The 19,470-nt window shown below is 37.2% G+C and overlaps 1 protein-coding gene across 5 annotated transcripts in view; it reads left to right on the forward strand.

The window, feature by feature from the left end:
- The window catches only part of LOC132704129 (uncharacterized), a 50,184-nt gene that overhangs the window by 28,587 nt on the left and 2,127 nt on the right, over positions 1 to 19,470 (forward strand). For 2 of the 5 annotated variants that reach the window (XR_009619235.1, XR_009619233.1), the window contains exons 11-15: positions 17 to 206; positions 4,166 to 4,482; positions 6,498 to 7,035; positions 7,871 to 8,277; positions 9,799 to 9,873. Coding sequence is in view for 2 of the 5 variants with exons in the window: in XM_060673927.1 (XP_060529910.1) it covers positions 9,799 to 9,873; positions 10,308 to 10,435; positions 15,025 to 15,168; positions 16,769 to 16,973; positions 17,489 to 17,640; positions 18,917 to 19,138 (926 nt within the window). In the remaining 3 variants the exon portion in view is untranslated. Of the gene's footprint in view, positions 1 to 16; positions 207 to 4,165; positions 4,483 to 6,497; positions 7,036 to 7,870; positions 8,278 to 9,798; positions 9,874 to 10,307; positions 10,436 to 15,024; positions 15,169 to 16,768; positions 16,974 to 17,488; positions 17,641 to 18,916; positions 19,139 to 19,470 lie in introns of those variants that run through there. The other 3 variants (XM_060673928.1, XM_060673927.1, XR_009619234.1) reach the window with 3 other exon arrangements.

Genomic DNA, 19,470 nt, shown 5'->3' on the forward strand with positions numbered 1-19,470 from the left:
AAGCGAATGTTCTTAGTTCCTCACGATATTTTTTCCGCCCGTAAACCACTCGACGACGACGACATGCTGTCCGTTTTGGAGCGCTGTTTCAGTGTGCTCCAGGAACGCAGGAATTCCGGCACAGTGTCGGCCCTTTCGAACGGCGGCGGTCAGACAAATAGCGGTCGCTTATCCAATTGGTCGACATTGACGAAAAACGTCAATCGGTAGGTCAGCGGTATCATCTGTAAAGTCTGTTCATAGATATAAGAAAGTGACTAACTGATACGAATTAGGGAAAGATACGGGCAAGCTGTAAGAATGAAATATGGCCAAACATGACAGTACTTTGCTTAGAATTTAATTATTTACGGTTTCGTTAAGAAAGATAATAAACAGTATTTATGTATTTATGTTTAAATCTAAAAGAAAATTAAAAAAAAAATTATTACCTACTTAAATTACTTAAAATTATTCACATAATATATCAGTATCACTATCGCTATCATCGCCTGTTCTGATTATTATTTGTTCTATATTATTTGCGGTATGGATATACGATTGTTCTGCTTTGTCTATATGTTTAACAGAATTTGCCCGACTTTGTGGAGGGATGTTAAAAACTTCGGTTTCTATAAGTTACGATATATTGTTACGACGAATGGCAGATTTCAGTTGGTACCAAACATGTTCAATGGGATTAAATATACAATCCTTAAAACTGTATGCCCTAGATTTTTTGCATAATTATCACAGACGTATTCCTTTTGTAGGTTCAAGCTTTGTAGAACCTCAATTAATTGCTTTTTGGTATAATCTCCGTTATATTTTAGGATTGTTACTTTTGTGTCACATGAGGAAGAGGTTTTAGTCAACTGTCTACTGTGTTAACTTGCATTGTCCGTTACAATTACGCTATTAGGAGGAATGTTTGGAACTAGTTTGTTTTTAAACCAACTTTCAAATAAATCAGCGGTGGTGTCTTCATGGCAATCCAGAGAAGAATCTTTAATATTTTTCGCAGACAGAGAAAGTCCATTTGGAATCCAACCATGTTTAGAGCCAGCATGCAAAATAGTTATCCTTTTACCTCTTTTTGATGGCGCGTTTGTTTTACACTTGTTAGTTGAGTCAACCCAACCCTTTTCCGCGGTATCATAAGTGTCGAACCAGGTTTCATCCAATTAAAAAATTGCCTTTGTTGTTCTCTGTAAATCCTAATTTTTTCTCGAGAAAATGTCCGCATCGCTTCTTTTTTTCCTCGCTGAAACGGAATTTATCACAATTTTACCTGAATTTAAATTGCGAAACTTTACGTAATAATCTTGTTGCATTGGTCACTTTCTTATATCTATGAACAGACTATGCCCGGCGCGCCACGCGATGGTGACTTTATTTCGATTTTTCGGAGAAATTTTAAATAGCCTCAAGAATTAGACTATTAGACTAAGACTAAGAAAAGATAGGAAATTGAAAAATTCTATCATTGATGTATCTTAGTCAAGCGAAGACCTATAAAAAATACAATTTTCTGCTTGCTGTTAGTTAATGCGGACGTTTTGCACACGTGAAATATTGGGAATTACGATGAGAGACAGACAAACTAGTGATGACGTAAGAGAGAGAGAGAGAGAGAGAGATGCCTATGACGTCTAAAAATAGACAACGAATACACCAAAAGCTTGGAATGAACAAGCGGAACGTATGGAGCCACAGGCCGAAGACCACAGTGAGAGACTAGACAGGAAAACTTTCCTAGACAGTAGGAGAAGAAGACGAAATAACTTCCAGCCATTGAACTGAGGTGGCTTTTACTTGATGAAAAACCATTTAACAAAATAAAAAAGAACCAAAAGTTCAGATTTTCACGAAATTATATATTTTGACATGACAATTGTTTCGACAACACCGTGTCTTTATCAAATGTAATATTTACAAACTACCTGCTGCTGTATATACCGAAAAATGACAACAAACCCTTAGTTAATGTTGTTGTGAGAAAGGGGAATATGCTAGTGCAATTCTGCAGAATTATAACAAATACTTATTTTAAACACCGTCGACGACGCATTTACACTTGGACTTCAAATACTGGCAGAAAATTAAAAACTAAATAGATTATACAAACATCGACAGAAGGTATAAAAATCAACTCTTAGATACTCGAAAACTAATAAGATCCAAAAAAACATGCATTATTAAAAGAGACTGATGCATCAAAAATGTTGGATCTAATGTACAATATTTATTAATGAATGAGCAAAATACTATCTTAACATCAAGAATGAAAGATTTAACAGAATGGATTGATTATATCGAAAATCTTTTTAAAGACAACCGTAATACATTGCGCGATGTCAGGCTGGATGATGAACCGGAAATAACAGAGCAAAAAGCAACGTTTATACCAATACCGAAGAACCTCGATGCGAAACACTGTAAAGACTGTCTTAAAACTGCATCTGGTCTGCATTCTTGTACTTTTATTCAGAGAGGATATTCAATGATGCTCTGGTCGACAAACAAGCGGGCGTAACTTGTTACCGACATAACAGATCTGCAAGGTGGTAATTTGACGGTTAAAAATTGTTTCGGATTCGGATGCAACATATCTAATTTATGTGACTTTCCACTGATCTGACAATTACACCACGAGCAGATGCTCATGTTGGCGAGAGACCATACGAAGAAAGACTAGAATCACAAATTGGGTGGTTCTTTAGTCATATATTCGATTCATTTGTTGTCCTCAAGTTCCCTAAGTTCGATACAGTTCATTGTATAGTCGCGTTGGTTGTCTCTCTCACACTTGGGGTATGTCATATCAAGAGGGGCCTATACTTTATCTCGAAACCTACAGGAGTTACAAAAAAACGTAAATAAAAAATGACCTTTTTTTTCATTTTCCTAATCGTCACTTTTTTATATACAGGGTGGTAAAACAAGCTACATTTTTTTTAAATAGAACACCTAACATTCTACTACATCTTTGGATAGTGCTTTGAAACAGAAATTCAACGATATGTGGGTATGAGTCTGTGGTGCAGCGTTTCGAACTTATTAGCGATCATCTTCAGAACTCGAGTTATGTTTAAAGCGTGATTGTTGATTTTTTCTATTAAACAACACCGCGGACGTTGTAAATATTGATTTATCCGTCCATATTATATTTTGAACAAAGTTCGAGTCTTAAGTTAAAATCCGGTTCTTGTAGTTTTTGTACTGGTGTGGCTTATAACTGTTAATTTTTAAACATGTTTGAAGTGTGGTTCGTCTTACGTCTACGTCTCAAGCGGCAAGGCGGTTGGACTACTCGTATTTTGAAAATGCAGAAGGATATCGACCTGCGTTTTTTTTCCTCCTTCATATACATTATACAAGATAGACTCAACAAAAATGCAACTTAAAAAATGGAAGATCGAAAAAGATGCTTAAAATATTACAATACACTGATACCTGTCAAAGAATCCGTAATATTATCACAACAGAGAACTATTATTTTCAAAGCTACTGCAATGATTATGTAAAAAAAAATTAATATCATCAGGTTTGTATATATTTTTGAAAAACATGTGTTCTATATTATTAAGAATATGAGTATTTTTTAAAGGTTTTTTCCATTTAAGGACCTCATTTACAAGATTCTTCAATTACCAATGTAAAAAAAATATGTGTTATTGGAAAATAATTGCCAATTAAGCCAAAACAGTAAGTCAGAGACCAGTACTTGAAATTGCTATTAAAGTGGCTATTCGAAAATCCAATAATATACAGGGTGTCTCATTTAAGAAAATGGATAAAAGTATCATTTTGCGAAACGTGGCAACACCGCGTATTTTAAGAAAACGTTTTAAATTTGATCATTGTTTAAAAGTTTCAAAAGTTGATAAGCATCCCAACAATGATGGTTTAAATATCGTTGAATTTGTCTTTGAAAGGACCAGCCAAAAATGCAATAAAATGTAGGGTGTTGTATTTAAAAAAAAATGTAACTTTCTTTTACCACCTTGTATATAAAAAAGTAACCAGTAGGAGAATAAAAAAAGGTCGTTTTAATAGAAACAATTTTTGTATTTATAAGAGATAAGGTATGGGCCCCTCCTGTACGAGACTTCAAAACGCGTGGCGTGCCGGTTACGTCGGTAAATCAACGCCGGTGCGCGTCTCTCACTTTTTCGCGTTTCAGCCTCGCGTTCGACAGCGTTAAAACACGATTAACTAGTCTCGATCACAATCTGTACGACGTTATCTGGCCGAGTGTGAAAAAACTACCTTCCGAACCGGCTTTCAAGCTGGCCGTGGAACAGGACTTTCCTCTGGGCGTCGCGGCTCCCGACTACCACTCCTATTACGTGTTTTACGATTTCCTGGAGCCCATTATCAAAGATTATAACCACATCAGTCCTAAATGCGAAGTCGGACCGCAACCGCCGAGCAAATTTCGCGAATGCAACGACGGAACGGACCTGGATCTGGACCCGGAGTCCAAATGGGTCATGGCAGGTGCGAAGAGGCGACGTTTCGACCCCGCCCTCGCCCTCATCGGGGAAACGATCGCTCCCCCCCCATTTGGGTCAACTGCAAACGTAATTTTCTCGCTAACTGCTGATACGATGATTCTTTTAATTGCAGCTCGGTGAATTTAATGTCCAACGAGTTTTCCAGACGAGTTTTATTATGTCCAGACCACATTTCGCAAGAATAATGCTAAATTATTTGGACTGGCCTCCGTGCAAACCAGATTTTAACCCAATAGAACATCGATAGGATCAATCGGATGATTGGGACTAATATCCATCAAGCACAAAATAAAAGTTATTGACACAAACAAAAAATGCAGATTTAACGTCTATTTTAAAATATGTATCCAAATCGAGTCGGCAATTTTCAAGAAAATTAACTATGTAATTGACCCGAATTTTAGTGGTACCTTACTCGTACTCGTTATAAAAAGTTATAGGTGCTTGAAAAATAACAATACGTCTGTTTTGTAATATTTAATTATCTTATATACAAATTTTAACATCTACTTAGGAACATTTTATATAAATATTTAAGAACTACATTTAATGTTTCAAATAATCGGTCATTCTCTTTTGAATTTTTTTAATATGCCAATACGCATCTCGTACTTTGGTCTGTATTTTTACCATTTCTTCGAGAGGGGCATCTTCACCATGTTACATAAAAAATTTCTCTAGCAGCTTAACTGAATATAGGGCTGGTTGAATGGTTGCTGGAGGTCCCAGATCAACTTTTTCCCCTTGGTGCTCACCCTTTCTTGCTTGTTGTAATATGACTTCCTCTGTCAAGTCTGCTGTTGTAGGCAAATCCTGATCTATCACCATAAGATCTTGCAACTCCTCACCCGTTTTCCCAAAACCGTCAACCACGAGACACACTGTATACAATATACAAGGCAAACTAAACTTGTCTGAACACTGTTTCGACGTTATATTAGAAATAACAGTCTACGTCACTGTATATCTTCCCCGGTGGAGAGTGGATGCAGAAGTGGCGAAAGGTTACTACTAAAGGAAACCGTTTTTTACTTCGATCGTTTCCCTGATTGGGCAAAAATTCGAAATATCTTAAAACTGCGGTCATCGCGATAAATGAAACTTGTATTTCGTTGGCCCAAAATCTTATCACTCGCAGTGGGGTATTTGATATTAATTTCTGATGAATTGTTTGTTAAATATACAGGGTGTTTTCTAAATCAATGTCAATTTAAAAAGGAAAACTTCATATGAACGTATGTCCTAAACGTCCCAACAACTTTTGAGCTACAGATGATACAAAAATAGATATGTGTAGGGCAGCCTTAAGTTATAAAACTTTTCACCCCGTCGTTTCTTCCAAAGTTTTTGCGAATGAGGGTCATATTTGCGGCGTTATCTGCCACAAAAGATTTTACTTCGCAGTCAAATTGTGATTTACATGAAGAAATTAGGTCACATACTACTTCAGTCTAGAAGTATCAACCGTTTCCTCCTCATAGATGTCATCTAAAGGGCTTGTTGATAACGTTGGCGTAAAACTAGTCAAGCCAGATTTTCAGTTTTTTTCTTTTTCTTTTGAAAAGGGTATTAATAAAACAAAATATTGTTTAGCCATCTGTAGTCGTTTCGAAGTTTGCCCAAACCTGTTTGCGAACACTATGAAGACAGAAAATATGTCTATGTTAAAAAGTTCAGACCTGCTCCATTTTATAAAATTATTTTTTTTTAAATCCGATAACAATATTTTGTTTTAATCTATGTCTATTAATTAAATTGTTAATTTTGGGACACCCTGTATTAACCTGTTTTTATTTTCTTAAATATAATTATTTCATTGTTTCTACATTTCGTGTAGTGCTATTAAACCTTTTTCATGATTTAATTAAACTATAGTTTTTTTATGAACACCCTGTATATTAATTTAATTTCTCTCGTATTCGGGTCGCGAACCGCAATTTTAAGATTCGACGATCGGAATATACTCCCCCCCTCCCCCTCGGAAAACGCCACTTCCAGGCAATATCGAGTGCACTCGAAACCTGACCGAGTACGATCTGCCCAAGTCGCTCAACATCCACGACCTGGAAGCGGTGGAACGCGTCGTAACCGACGTCTTACTGACGTCACGCCTCGAAGACGGCGGCCACGCGAAAAAGGACCCGGACTCGGGTCGCGTCGGCACTTATTACACCCTCACGGAAATCCTCGAAGACTTGTCCGAGACTAGAATGATACTGGCCAGCAACAACTTGCTGGTACCGTTGTGGAACATAAGCGATTCGGATAGACTGCACGGACGCCACTGGCCTTACGGCAGGGGCGTCTACATCGACCCCACGTACACCGTGGCCGTGTACGTCAACATATTGGATCACGTGAGGGTGGTGACGTCGACCACGCCCCCCGGAAACCTGGGCAAAGCATATGATCGCCTGGCGCGTCTCATGGACGCGTTCCAAACGAAACTGGAGTTTAAATTCGACGAGCGTTTGGGTTTTCTGACCTCGAGGCCGAACGTGCTCGGCTGCGGGCTCCAGTTCAAGCTCACCCTAAGGTTCGTCGCGTTTCTAACTAAGCGATACGGTGCCGACCAATCAGAACGCAGTTCGGACTATTTATGACATTTGATTCCGTATAATTTTGGGCCTCCTAAATTTAAATCGAATTAGTAGTCACGTAACCTTTTTTTTATTAAAACTACACCAGAAGAAAAACCGAATTAAAAAATCTAAATTAAATAACAAAGCCTCAAACATTTATTTATTTATTATAAAATTTTGTATTGCTACGTTACTCAAAAATACTTAACCCTCTGCTGAAGCCTTAAACCAAGGATGTTTGAGGTTTTAGTTTGTCATAATATAATTTAAACGAGTCAGAATAGCCGATGTCGAACGAAACTCCCTTCGTTTCGAATTGATGATATACTCGCCTTTTGATTGGCTCGCCGCCATAAAAAAAAATTGACGCGTTAATACGTGAAGTTCCGATCGGAGTCGATACAGGGTGTTGCGGAATAAGGGAACGGGAATTTTGCAAAAAAATAGACACTATGGCCAAAACAGTTCGTAACATGTATAGGGTTATTTTATATTATTTTATAGATAGAAAAGATAGAAAAAAAAGTGTAAATCATTTTTTTTTAATTGAATGCCCTATATACTACTTAAATCGTAACTTAAATCGTAGATCATTTTCATTGAGCCGTTTTTAAGTTATTTTAATAATATCAATATTTTAATATATATCAATAATTAATTTCCTGTGAAAATATAATGAACAACACGGTATAGGACGATCGAAAAGTCGCGTATTAGCTTAAAACGTCGGAGGGGGACGGGGGGGACGCGCAGAATCCGAAACGATAGAGCGGTTCGATGAACGTTCAGGTGCCTCCACCTCACGAAACAGTCGGAAAAATCCGACCACCTGAGGTCGCTGTGCTCGGTCAGAGGGCTGACCTACGACCGCGATCAGCACGCCACTGGCGTTTTCAAGGTCTCGAACCGCCGCACCATAGGCGTCGACGAGGGGCAGTGTTTCAGGGAGTTCGCGACCGCCGTCGCCAACATCCTCCAGCTCGAGAAAGACATCGTGATGTCGAACTCGCTCCATATCGCCGCCATGATACTGAGCGTGTTCAGGAGACGGTCATCCGAACGGAACGGCCATAAATAGTGCCGGATCTTAACCTACTCTAACCGTTTAGTCTATGTTTTAGTGCCAAAGTTTTTTACGTTCGTTCGTATCGGCGACGACGGGGACGTCACCTGGCGGCCGATTCGTAAGTGCCTCGGTACGTCTGGCAACACCGCGTACGGGCAGCGACTTGGCAACAAGTTGACCGCAGTCTTCGAATCTCTATGGCGTTTTAGAATACAGAACGAGGATTTTAAGGACATATCCACTGAAATTGCCCAAAATCAAATGTTTAACATTAAAAACCAAAATATATTTTTTCCGAAAATTGTGCTACCCGGTATCTCATGTTGGTACAAAAAAATGCTCTTAAAATATTCGCATTGAATTCTGAAACACCCTGTAGTTATTTATTCAAAAAATATATCAGAAATAAAACAGAAACCGAAGTAGTAGTGGTGTGTGGTTTCTGTGGCCATATTTTTTTAATTTTAAATCATATTATTGTTTCGACGTGGGACGCGATTTTAACCAACGAACACTTCTAAATTCTGCAAATAATTAACATTTTAACATTAACATTAACATAATTTGAGTATAGACTTACGGTAAAAGCCTGAAATGTTACTTAGTTACAAATGTAAGCGAACATGGACTACCTATGTAAAATACTTTCGGCTATGCGGTGTTATACTCGTCACGTATATCAACTTTCGTTATTTCAATGGAACACCCTGTATATTATTACATTAGAAAGTACTTTTTAAGAAATTTAGCAAAATGCCAACCCGATGTAAAATAATAATTTTTTTTGGTTGAATTTTTGGTTGCGGTTCCCTATTAAATTGCTTTATCATGATATGGTATGAGAGTTAACGTATCGGGTACAGGGAGTTTATTTGATAAAGCCCAATTGACAAGACATAAAAAATCTAAACTACGGTATATCTATTTTCACTGGTTTCAGAGTTGCAAGCAATAAACCAAAATAATAAAATTAAAATTAATTAATTATTTAAATTCAAGTGTTTAACTGTAAAAAAAAGAATGTTTCGCAGAATCTAAAAATGTTATAACATTTAAAAAACGAAAGTTGATATACGTTACCAGTATATCTGGCAACACCGCTTGTCCAAAAATATTTCACATATATTTATTCACATATATATACGCCGTACCGGCTTCGGTTTGAACTATACCCAGTGCTTGCTTTAAAATTTGAAAGGGAAAGGCAAATTTGAAAAAAAAATCCCTATAAGGGTTGGTTTTGTTAAGTGCGATCTTTGTCTAGGAACTGAGCTCAGCAAGACTTAACAAGAACCTAAAAGTAGTATCATTGTAGTGCTACTTAGGAATTAGTATACCCTGTATAACATACGCTTAAACTCAATCGCCTTGTATATATCCTGCATCTGATCATATTCGAAGAATGACAACGGAAAGTGACCACGGCCAACTTGCTGCCATCGTCATTGGCCTACATGTTGTACATTTACGTAGGTTTGAACCTGTGACGTGTGCGGTAGGCTTTACGTTTTCCACACCTGCACCGTATAACTTGTGTAAATCGTTGTTGACGTTGGTACCGTCCTTGTCGTTTTCCGTTCTGTGTGCGTGGCAAAACATAACCTCACTTCCGTCGGGCATTTTTGATCGCACCGTCTCTGTTTTGTTTCAGATAACGCGTTGGAGGAGAGCGAACAGGTCAACATGCCCTTTTTCGCTACCGAAGAGGGAAGATATCTCGCTTCCTGTAAGTATAGGAAATTCCTCCTAACTTAACCTCATTTCTTTACATTGATTTTTGATTTTTTCAAACTTTTATATATATATATATATATATATATATATATATATATATATATATATATATATATATATATATATATATATATATATATATATATATATATATATGATGACACTATATTCCGGGATATCATCCGTTCGCTCGTTGAACTCCGACTGGAATCCTGCAGACGTTTCGCCAAAATCTCACTTGGCATCTTCAATGCTCGCGCTCCGAAAACACTTCGAACACTTTGTATATTGTAATATGTAAAAAGTTAAAAAACTTGTTGTAAAGATTGCAAAGCAAATAACAAGCAAAATAAGCAACGTTATCGTTTAAAAATATGATGTTTATGAAGATCCGTGTGTTCGATAATAAATTCAATTGTAATGCAGCACTGGGCGATCCTCTGATCAAAGGACTGACGGAAGTGGCCAACAAGCGACCTCAGGACCCCATAGCGTATCTCGCGACTTACTTGTACAATTTCGCCCGCGGTCAAAAGGACAACGGTCCAAACCAGGTGAGAAGGGACGCCCTGTATATCACCCAACAACACAAAAAGTGACAATGTTACCACTTGCCAGCCAAAATATTAAGGTTAAGTTGTGCGAACTCCGTATAAAAACTCGGAAACGCTAAATACAGCGCCACCATACCGTGGCCTAGAAAACTATTTCCAAATGGGGTATATCGATAAAAAGAATTCCTGTAATACAAATTAAAGTTTAATAAACTTTAATTTCGATTTCATTTAACACGAAAAGAATGATCCAAATCCCATAATTCAAAGTGTATTGGCCAATAAATATAGAGCGAGGAATAGTTTTCTAAAAAATCGGTAAAGAAATTTTTTTTGTTTATACGTATAGTGGCTGCCATCTACTAGATGAGCTATACGCTCTGTTATAGCTATTAAAATAATGCACAAACCATATTTTCTACACTATTTTACGTCTGACAGGGAAAAATACAATAATTTATGTATATTTTCCAACGGCTTAAGGCAATAAGGAACTTTACAAATGAAAAATATTTATAAACAAGTAATAAAAATAAAAACCCAAATTTTTGTCTGGATGGGATTTTGACTAACTTCGGGAGATGCTTGATGAATTTTCAAAAGTTTCGAACACCCAACGACCTCTTCCAACATTTAAGTTAATAATGAAAATGTTTCAGTGAAAAAAGTTTGTCGAAGTACTTCATCCTGATGTATGTTATGTATAATTGGACTCCTCGATGCAAGGTCATCTTTCCTTTGAAGTTCCCATTGTTTATTTAAAACATTCGTTTCTTGCTGAATATATCATCACACTGTTATATTACAAAATCAAAAATCAAATACGTGCAGTACATGATGCCTGATACTGAGACTGTGCTGTTTGCTGACGACACAACGTTAATTAATTCAAACAGGAGCATCACTACCCTGAGCAATATTGAAAGATATATTTTATCTAAGGCCAAAGCGTGGTTTTCAGCAAATAATCTACAACAATCTAGTGTCCAGTAGCAGCAGCAGCATGTGGCATGAGATGCAAGATCCTGGGCGTTACCTTAGGTGACATTTTGAATTGCTCAGATCCCATTGGCAAGCTAGGTAAAAATCTTTCAAATATTCATTTTCTTTTCCGTCAACTTCGCAGAATGGTGAGTTTTGATGTATTGATTATCTGGTTGCCTAAAAACGTATGAACATGGGCGAACATTTAAGTTTCTCATATATTTTGGCTGGTATGTGAAAATTGCCATTTTTTAGGTTAGGCCTCTGACTTGATGTCAATGTTGAAATTGTGATGTAAAAGCGTCATTTGGGAGAAATTTCATATACCTTAAAATTTGGTAAGTAGGAGAACACTCCAAATAGCAAGTGACCTTGTAAATTTCAAAAATTGAAATAATATAAAAAATACCAGAAATCAAAATGCATTTGCTAAAAATATTCAGCACTAAGGTATCAAAAAATGTTTTTTAAGCTTACAGAAAAACAAACTTTATATATATATATATATATATATATATATATATATATATATATATATATATATATATATATATATATATATATATATATATATATATATATATATATATATATATATATATATATATATATATATATATATATATATATATACAGTGTGTCCAAGATAAGGATGCACAGCATGGGGATCTCGGAAACTATAAGAGATACAGTGTCGGTTAAATTAGACAAAAGTTGCGCATTTTGATACCGAACAAGATCCCGTTTTACAAATTTGAAAATTCCAAGCCGTTCCGGAAATATCCGAGAAAAACCGAAATATTGCGATTTCGTTTTTATTATTTTTTAAAGCTATTTGAAAAGATATGAAAAAACGGAAAACACTTTTCCATTGGCACTTTTTAATCTCTCCAAATTGACGTTAACAAATTTTCATTACAGCGTTTCGATTCCATGGAACCACCATCAACTTTGATTTTTCTTATGGGACGGAAAAAAAGTACACACAGTATTAGGTTGTGCTTTTCATTGCGAATTCAACGATGTACGATACAATACGGTTACTTATGTTTTTATCCAGAAAAATGGCTTTTTAATACATTTCTAGTATTTTATTGTAGTAGGCCATGAGATCCGAACGATGAAAGACAAAAGAAAATGGTTGACAAGTTCGAGTTAATGTGTTTATTTATTTACTAACTCTAACTGTTCATTTAACATAACAACTAAATCCAACAAGTTAATGAAAAACAAATTCTATAACGAATGTTCGAATAAATGACCTCCATTTTCTAGGCATAAGTACGCCCGTCTCACGGTAGACTCCAAAACACGACTTAACATTTCAGGAGTAATTTTATTAAACGCTGCTCGTACTGATTGACGTAATTGTTCCTCGTTGTCAAAACATTCTTTGAATACCTCATTTTTTATGTAGCCCCATAAGAAAAAGTCCAAGGGAGTTAAGTCCGGGGACCTTGGAGGCCAAGGTGTTTCACTGTAAGTCCCAATGTATTTTCCATCAAACCGTTCAGTTAAATATTGGCGAACTTCTCTGGAGTTATGGGCTGGGGCACCATCTTGTTGGAACCAGCAGCCTTGCACAGCGCCTAGCGGTAAATCATCTAAGGCATCTTCTAAATCGTGCCTCAAGATGTCAAGGTACCGCTCGGAAGTTAAGGAATTATTATAGAAAATAGGGCCTATAATCTTGCTACCAAAAATCCCACACCAAATATTAAACCCAAAGCGAACTTGATGTCTGGATAGTCTATTAACACGTGGATTTTGCTGCGACCAATAGTGTGTATTGCGCCTGTTATAAATACCGTTATTGGTCACCATACTTTCATCAGACCAAATCACTTTATATGGAAAATTAAAACTCTCATCACACATCCTGGTATACCACTCACAAAAATGTCTACGTCGTTCGTCGTCACCCGGTTTTAATCCTTGACATATTCTGAATTTGTAAGGCTTAAATTCATTTTTCCTTAAAATAAACTGAGCTGTAGATTTAGCTACCCCATTCTGGTCTTCAATTTCTCTGGTAGAAGTTTGTGGATTTTGGATAACAGATTGTAAAATAATGTATTGGTTTTCTTCATTGGAAGGTTTTTGTCGGGATAATGCAGGCTTCTTAAATGATCCATATTCTTTCAGATTAAATAACAAACGCCGAAAAATACTCTTGTCAGGTTGTCTCCGCTCTGGGTATTTGTTAGAATACATACGCTCGGCTTCCACACAATTTCTTTGGCATCAGATGTAGCAAGACAGCATATCACATTTTTCTTCGTTTGTAAAATTACCTCCCTCCATTGTAGAACAAAATAAATTAGAAAAAGACAACAACAATAAAAATACAAAAACAATAACTAAAGGAATAAACTTATGATCGACTGATAACAAAGACAAATAACATTAATTAATGTGTCATTGAAATTGACTGGATGTCATTTTGTCATGGCCTACTCCATTTAAATACTAGAAATGTATTAAAAAGCCATTTTTCTGGATAAAAACATAAGTAACCGTATTGTATCGTACATCGTTGAATTCGCAATGAAAAGCACAACCTAATACTGTGTGTACTTTTTTTCCGTCCCATAAGAAAAATCAAAGTTGATGGTGGTTCCATGGAATCGAAACGCTGTAATGAAAATTTGTTAACGTCAATTTGGAGAGATTAAAAAGTGCCAATGGAAAAGTGTTTTCCGTTTTTTCATATCTTTTCAAATAGCTTTAAAAAATAATAAAAACGAAATCGCAATATTTCGGTTTTTCTCGGATATTTCCGGAACGGCTTATAATTTTCAAATTTGTAAAACGGGATCTTGTTCGGTATCAAAATGCGCAACTTTTGTCTAATTTAACCGACACTGTATCTCTTATAGTTTCCGAGATCCCCATGCTGTGCATCCTTATCTTGGACACACTGTATATATATATATATATATATATATATATATATATATATATATATATATATATATATATATATATATATATATATATATATATATATATATATATATATATATATATATATATATATATATATATATATATATATATATATATATATATATATATTGTCATTGTCATTATCAGAAATAACCTTTTGTATAAAGAATGGCACAGGTTTGTCAGACGTGAAGGTCACAGAAAGTCGTAGAATAAATTTTCCCGAAACAGATAAAGAAACGAACCGTGAGAAGCAATTGTAAGTTTGTAATCAACAACATATCCGGATTTAGGAAAATGGATGGTTTTGCTGGTACTGACTGGCATATAGCCATAATTGTCCCAAAAACTGAAAACCTTGAGAATCCTGGGATAATCTTTTATTGCAGGAAGGAATATTCTAGTTTAAACGTTCAAACAGTAAGTAAACATGTTGATGTACTAAAAAGGTGTATTGTTTTTTTTTTTTGTACTTACAGGTTTGTAACGGCAAATTGTGTAGTTAAGTTGAAGTTAAATTAAACATTTTTTTTTTCAATATTGAAATGAAAGTTGATATTTTCAACATTGACATTAAAGTTAACGTACTTGGTACATAGCCCTTAGATCGTCACACCATCGAATCATCTCCCCACCCCTGTGCCGTTCATTTATAGGAGCAATTTCACCAGGAGATCGTACGCGGCAGTCCGCAGATGGTGAACGACAACAAGGCGGTACCCGCGTCGATAGATGTCGTCACCGTCGACCCAGATGACGACGACGAGGGGGCGGAGTCGGCTTTCAACTCTATGAGCCGAGTAAGTGACGCAAAAAATTATTATTATTGAAGGTGTAGGGCGCTTTGACACTGGAACAGTGATATAATCAGATTTTAAATAACAACTCTAGCTGCGCCATATCTTAATATGGAAGATGTTTTCATTTTGTATTCACTCTTTTATTGCAACTATTCACCGAAATGATCCTTTCACGTTTTTATTATTTATTTTATTATTATTATACTAATTATTGTCTACTAATTTCTACTAATTATATCATAGCAAAGTATCATCAATTATGATGTGATTTTTTTTACAATAGAAAATGTGAAAAATCAGTTTTGTTGTTAATTGGTATATAAACGAAAATTGTAATCTTTTTAAAATACAAGAAAAAGGCGTACTATAAAATTGTACAACATCCGAAATTAAAAGAAAAAGGAACCTGAGCACCTAGGGATTATCAAAAATAAACAAGTTAAATATGTCTTAACCTTGCCACAAAACACAGGTAACAGATATTTGGTTGTCGCATAAAATCTAGGAATAAGTGTATGAAGGCAGAGACACATATATATCAGTCACTAGTGCTGATTATTTCGATCGTACGTTGGATATTAAAGGCAGAATCCTAAAGTGCAATAAACAAGTCAGGGCATAATATACTCAAGGGCAGACACTCACAATGGTGGCCTCAACTTTCAACCAACTTAGTAGTTTGAAGTGGTTCAAGAACTAAGACTTAAATAATTCTTTGGACGAGGAAACAAAACAGAAGTGTTAGATGAGAAATGGACGTGAATGATATTTCCTAAAATCTTCTTCTTCTTATTCTTCGATACCTTCTTTCCAGATGGGTCGTGGTCAGTACAGTTTCACTGTTGGCTTGCCGGTCTATGTACAATTTCCCTCCATCTTCTTCCATGATAGAACTATTAGTAACCTCTTTAATTTGGTCCGCCATTTTTTTCTTGTCGTACACTACGAGACGCTCCAGGTTATCATCATCGCACCTTGACATATGTCTGTAATCTACTTCTTCGTCTCCAGCGATCTTGTTCCTTGATAGTTCAGGATTCAGTGCGCTGACCCTTCAGCTCTTTTCCGGGTTTGTTTGTTGACACCTCACATCGTCTCTTAATTTCTTCTCAGATATCACTGGTTTATCACTTGACACTGTCTAGCTACGATCATGACCTTTATATTGTCATGGTTCATATCCAGGCCTTCGTTCTCTAGTAATTCCATTGGCTGGGCAAGTTCATTTTTTCAATATTTTAGAACGTTTCTCATAACGTATTCATTCACTACATAATGTTGAAAAGGAGTGGTGACAGTGTACATCCTTGTCTTAAGCTGATATCCGAATCAGGGATATCAGATGTGGTGGTCCTCCCATCAGGTTCAGTACTTAATTCCCGTCCCTTTTCTCTGATTTGTCTGATGTTTAGAAAGTTCTTTCATCTTTCGTGTAGAGGATTTTGCTAGCATGTGAAAGTAAGACTATAAGTCTGTAATGTCCACATTTTTCCTTGGATTCAGGATCCAGTTGACCAGATCCTTTGGCATTATGTCAACAGCCGCTGCTTTTATTGATAATTTCTCCGATTTATTCCTAATGCCACCACTTTAATCGAAGGACGAGCACGGCCAGAGCATGCTACATTTCGCTGCGGCGCGAACCCACGGCAGGAACGCCCTCTTTCAGCTGCTCCTCGAAACAGAAATGAGCGTGGCCTACCGCGACGAGTTGTATCGGACAGCGAGGGACATCAGTATCCAGGCGAACATTCCCGACAACACGGCCGAAATCGACAGATACGTGCTCCACGTGGCGACCAAAGGTTTGGCCAATATTTCTTGTAACACCCTTTGAAATTACACGAAATTTGACTAATGTAACTACACAAAATGTAAACTAAAATACTAGCTACTAATAATCATGTCAACAAGGCCCATAAAAAACGTTTTTTTTTAATATAGCTTTTCGTCAAATCAAATCAATCAATCAAATTAAACATGTTTGTTTAGAAATTGCCTACTAAAATTTTGTACCAGCACTTTTCGAAAAAGTCTGTGGTCAATTAGAGAGTAAACAAACTGCATCCATAAGATTAACCCTCTGCGTTTGCCAATATCATCCCCGTCTTCCGTTAGTGAATAAAAGGCCTTTTCGATAATTCGTCTTGGATATGTTCTAATCCGTAAGTAAGATAAATAAAAATGGTAACTAGAGGCGTATTCCACGGGTAAAGTTTCGTCCTTGAACGCCCTTGGATTCATTGCCTTCCCGATCACGTTTGTGCTGGCTAGAAACGCGATTCTAAGGTTCCACACTGAACGTGGTGGCGTTTCGTAGGAGACACCGCCAAATTGGTCGAGCTCCTCCTCGAAGGCTACGACCACATCACCGACATCGTGGACGACGACGACACGTCCATCGTTGAAGCGGTGGCCAAACAGAACCAATCGGAGACGGTTTCGTTTCTACAGTCCGTGCTGGCGTTCGAGGTGAGCGGTTTGTGTACTTAGTAGTGTGTTTGTTCGTGTATGAACCGAATCCATCCAAAAAGAAATCGAAAATTCTCATCCTTTTAGTTTAGTTAATTTAGCCTCCTATGATAGGAACCCACTCATTTCCATTTTAAAGATTTTTAAAGACATTAAAGGCCGACCTTTAAATAGCGCCAAAATTTCTTTCTTCTTCTTCTTCTTTTAAATATATATCTTGGTGGGCTGCGAAAAAAAAATTGAAACCTTGCGTAACGCAAATTGAGTATAGAGCAGTCATAAAGTTTTTGAAAAAAGAAGGGTTAGCACATAAAATTATTAAAGAAAGGCTGGATGGTGTGTACGGCCAAAGTTCTCCTTCGTATTCTCTAGTGAAAAAATGGGCAAAACGTTTTCGAATAGGGCAGGAGTCCCTTGAAGATGATCCAAGAACTGGTCGACCAGCGGAGGTCATAACGGAAGATATTGTTGCGATTGTGGAAGAGGGGGTATTGAGTGATCGACGTTTAAAGGCCAAAGAGATCTCAGAAATTACTAAGCTTTCTGATACAAGTGTTCGTCGAATCCTGCATGATTATTTAGGTATGTAGTGCAAGATGGGTTCCTAAAAACATTTCGGCTATTCAAAAACAACGCCTTGTCGAGTGTGAGCGGTTTTTTTTGGAACTCTGTGGGTCGGAATCGAAGCCTATTGTGACGGGAGATGAAACTATGGTTCTCTATTATGACCCTCTATCGAAAAAAGAATCAATGGAGTGGCGTCGTAAGGGTGAAGCACCTCCAAGAAAATTCAGAGTCTGCCGGTCAACAAAAAAGGTGATGGCCACGATCTTTTGGGATTGTGAAGGAATTCACTGTCAATAGTAAATATTACGTAACATCATTGCATAAATTGGGAGACTGCATACGTGTAAAACGTCGAGGAAAACTGACCAGAGGCTTGTCTTTTGTGTTGCACAAGCTGCCAGTTTAGAGTGTGTGCTCCAACAGATAGATCATCCTCCCTATAGTCCAGATATGGCCCCCAGCTATTTGTTTGGATATTTTTGGGCAATACGTTCAGGTTTTGTAATATTATTTTCGGAGGTTTTGATTTTTTAAGGATTTTTGCGGTTTCAAATCGAATTTCATTAGCTGCTCGAGATGGCAGTTTGTTTTGTAAATAGTCTTACAGTAGCCTGCGGAAGTTTCTTTGAAAAATCAATTTTTCTTGCTCGACGACGTTCTTCTTTCTTCTCACTCTTCCAATTGTGCCACGGAAATCGGTTTGCCGCAGGAAAAACGGGAGAGGGTCCATCACGCGGTGCGGCAGGGCTCGCTGACCGAGGTGATGCACCTTCTGGCCGACGAGAACGACACGGGTAGCGGCAAACTCCTCGCCATCGGTAAAAACAACTACGGCCGATCCTGTCTCCACGTGGCGGTGCTCTGTCAGCAGGAGGAGATCGTCGATTACCTCGCCAATACCTTCCCGGACACCCTGAGGATCGGTGATAACGTAAGTTTGCATTTCGCTGAGAGGTCCCGGCCAAAAATCAGATATGCCAACCTGAGAATGTCACGCGAACGTCGACCTGACTATTATACCCTGCCCTATTGACTGGTTTATTCCGAATATTTTCGGAAATACGTCTAAAAATCCTGAGAGCTGCAATGGAGCGTATACCTAGTGGTAAAAGTCCGTATAGATTAATCGTATGTACGGCACTGCAGACTCAGCAGACCTATTGTGCTTCCTCCGGTTTATATCAAACCCATTGACTCCTCGTAGAATTGGCAGCTCCCAGAGTCGTTTCCCTGATCACCTTAGGGTATTATACCTATTACCAC

The sequence above is a fragment of the Cylas formicarius genome, unplaced genomic scaffold (assembly GCF_029955315.1).
Source record: "Cylas formicarius isolate icCylForm1 unplaced genomic scaffold, icCylForm1.1 PGA_scaffold_6__28_contigs__length_40554024, whole genome shotgun sequence".
Taxonomy (NCBI): Eukaryota; Metazoa; Arthropoda; class Insecta; order Coleoptera; family Brentidae; genus Cylas; species Cylas formicarius.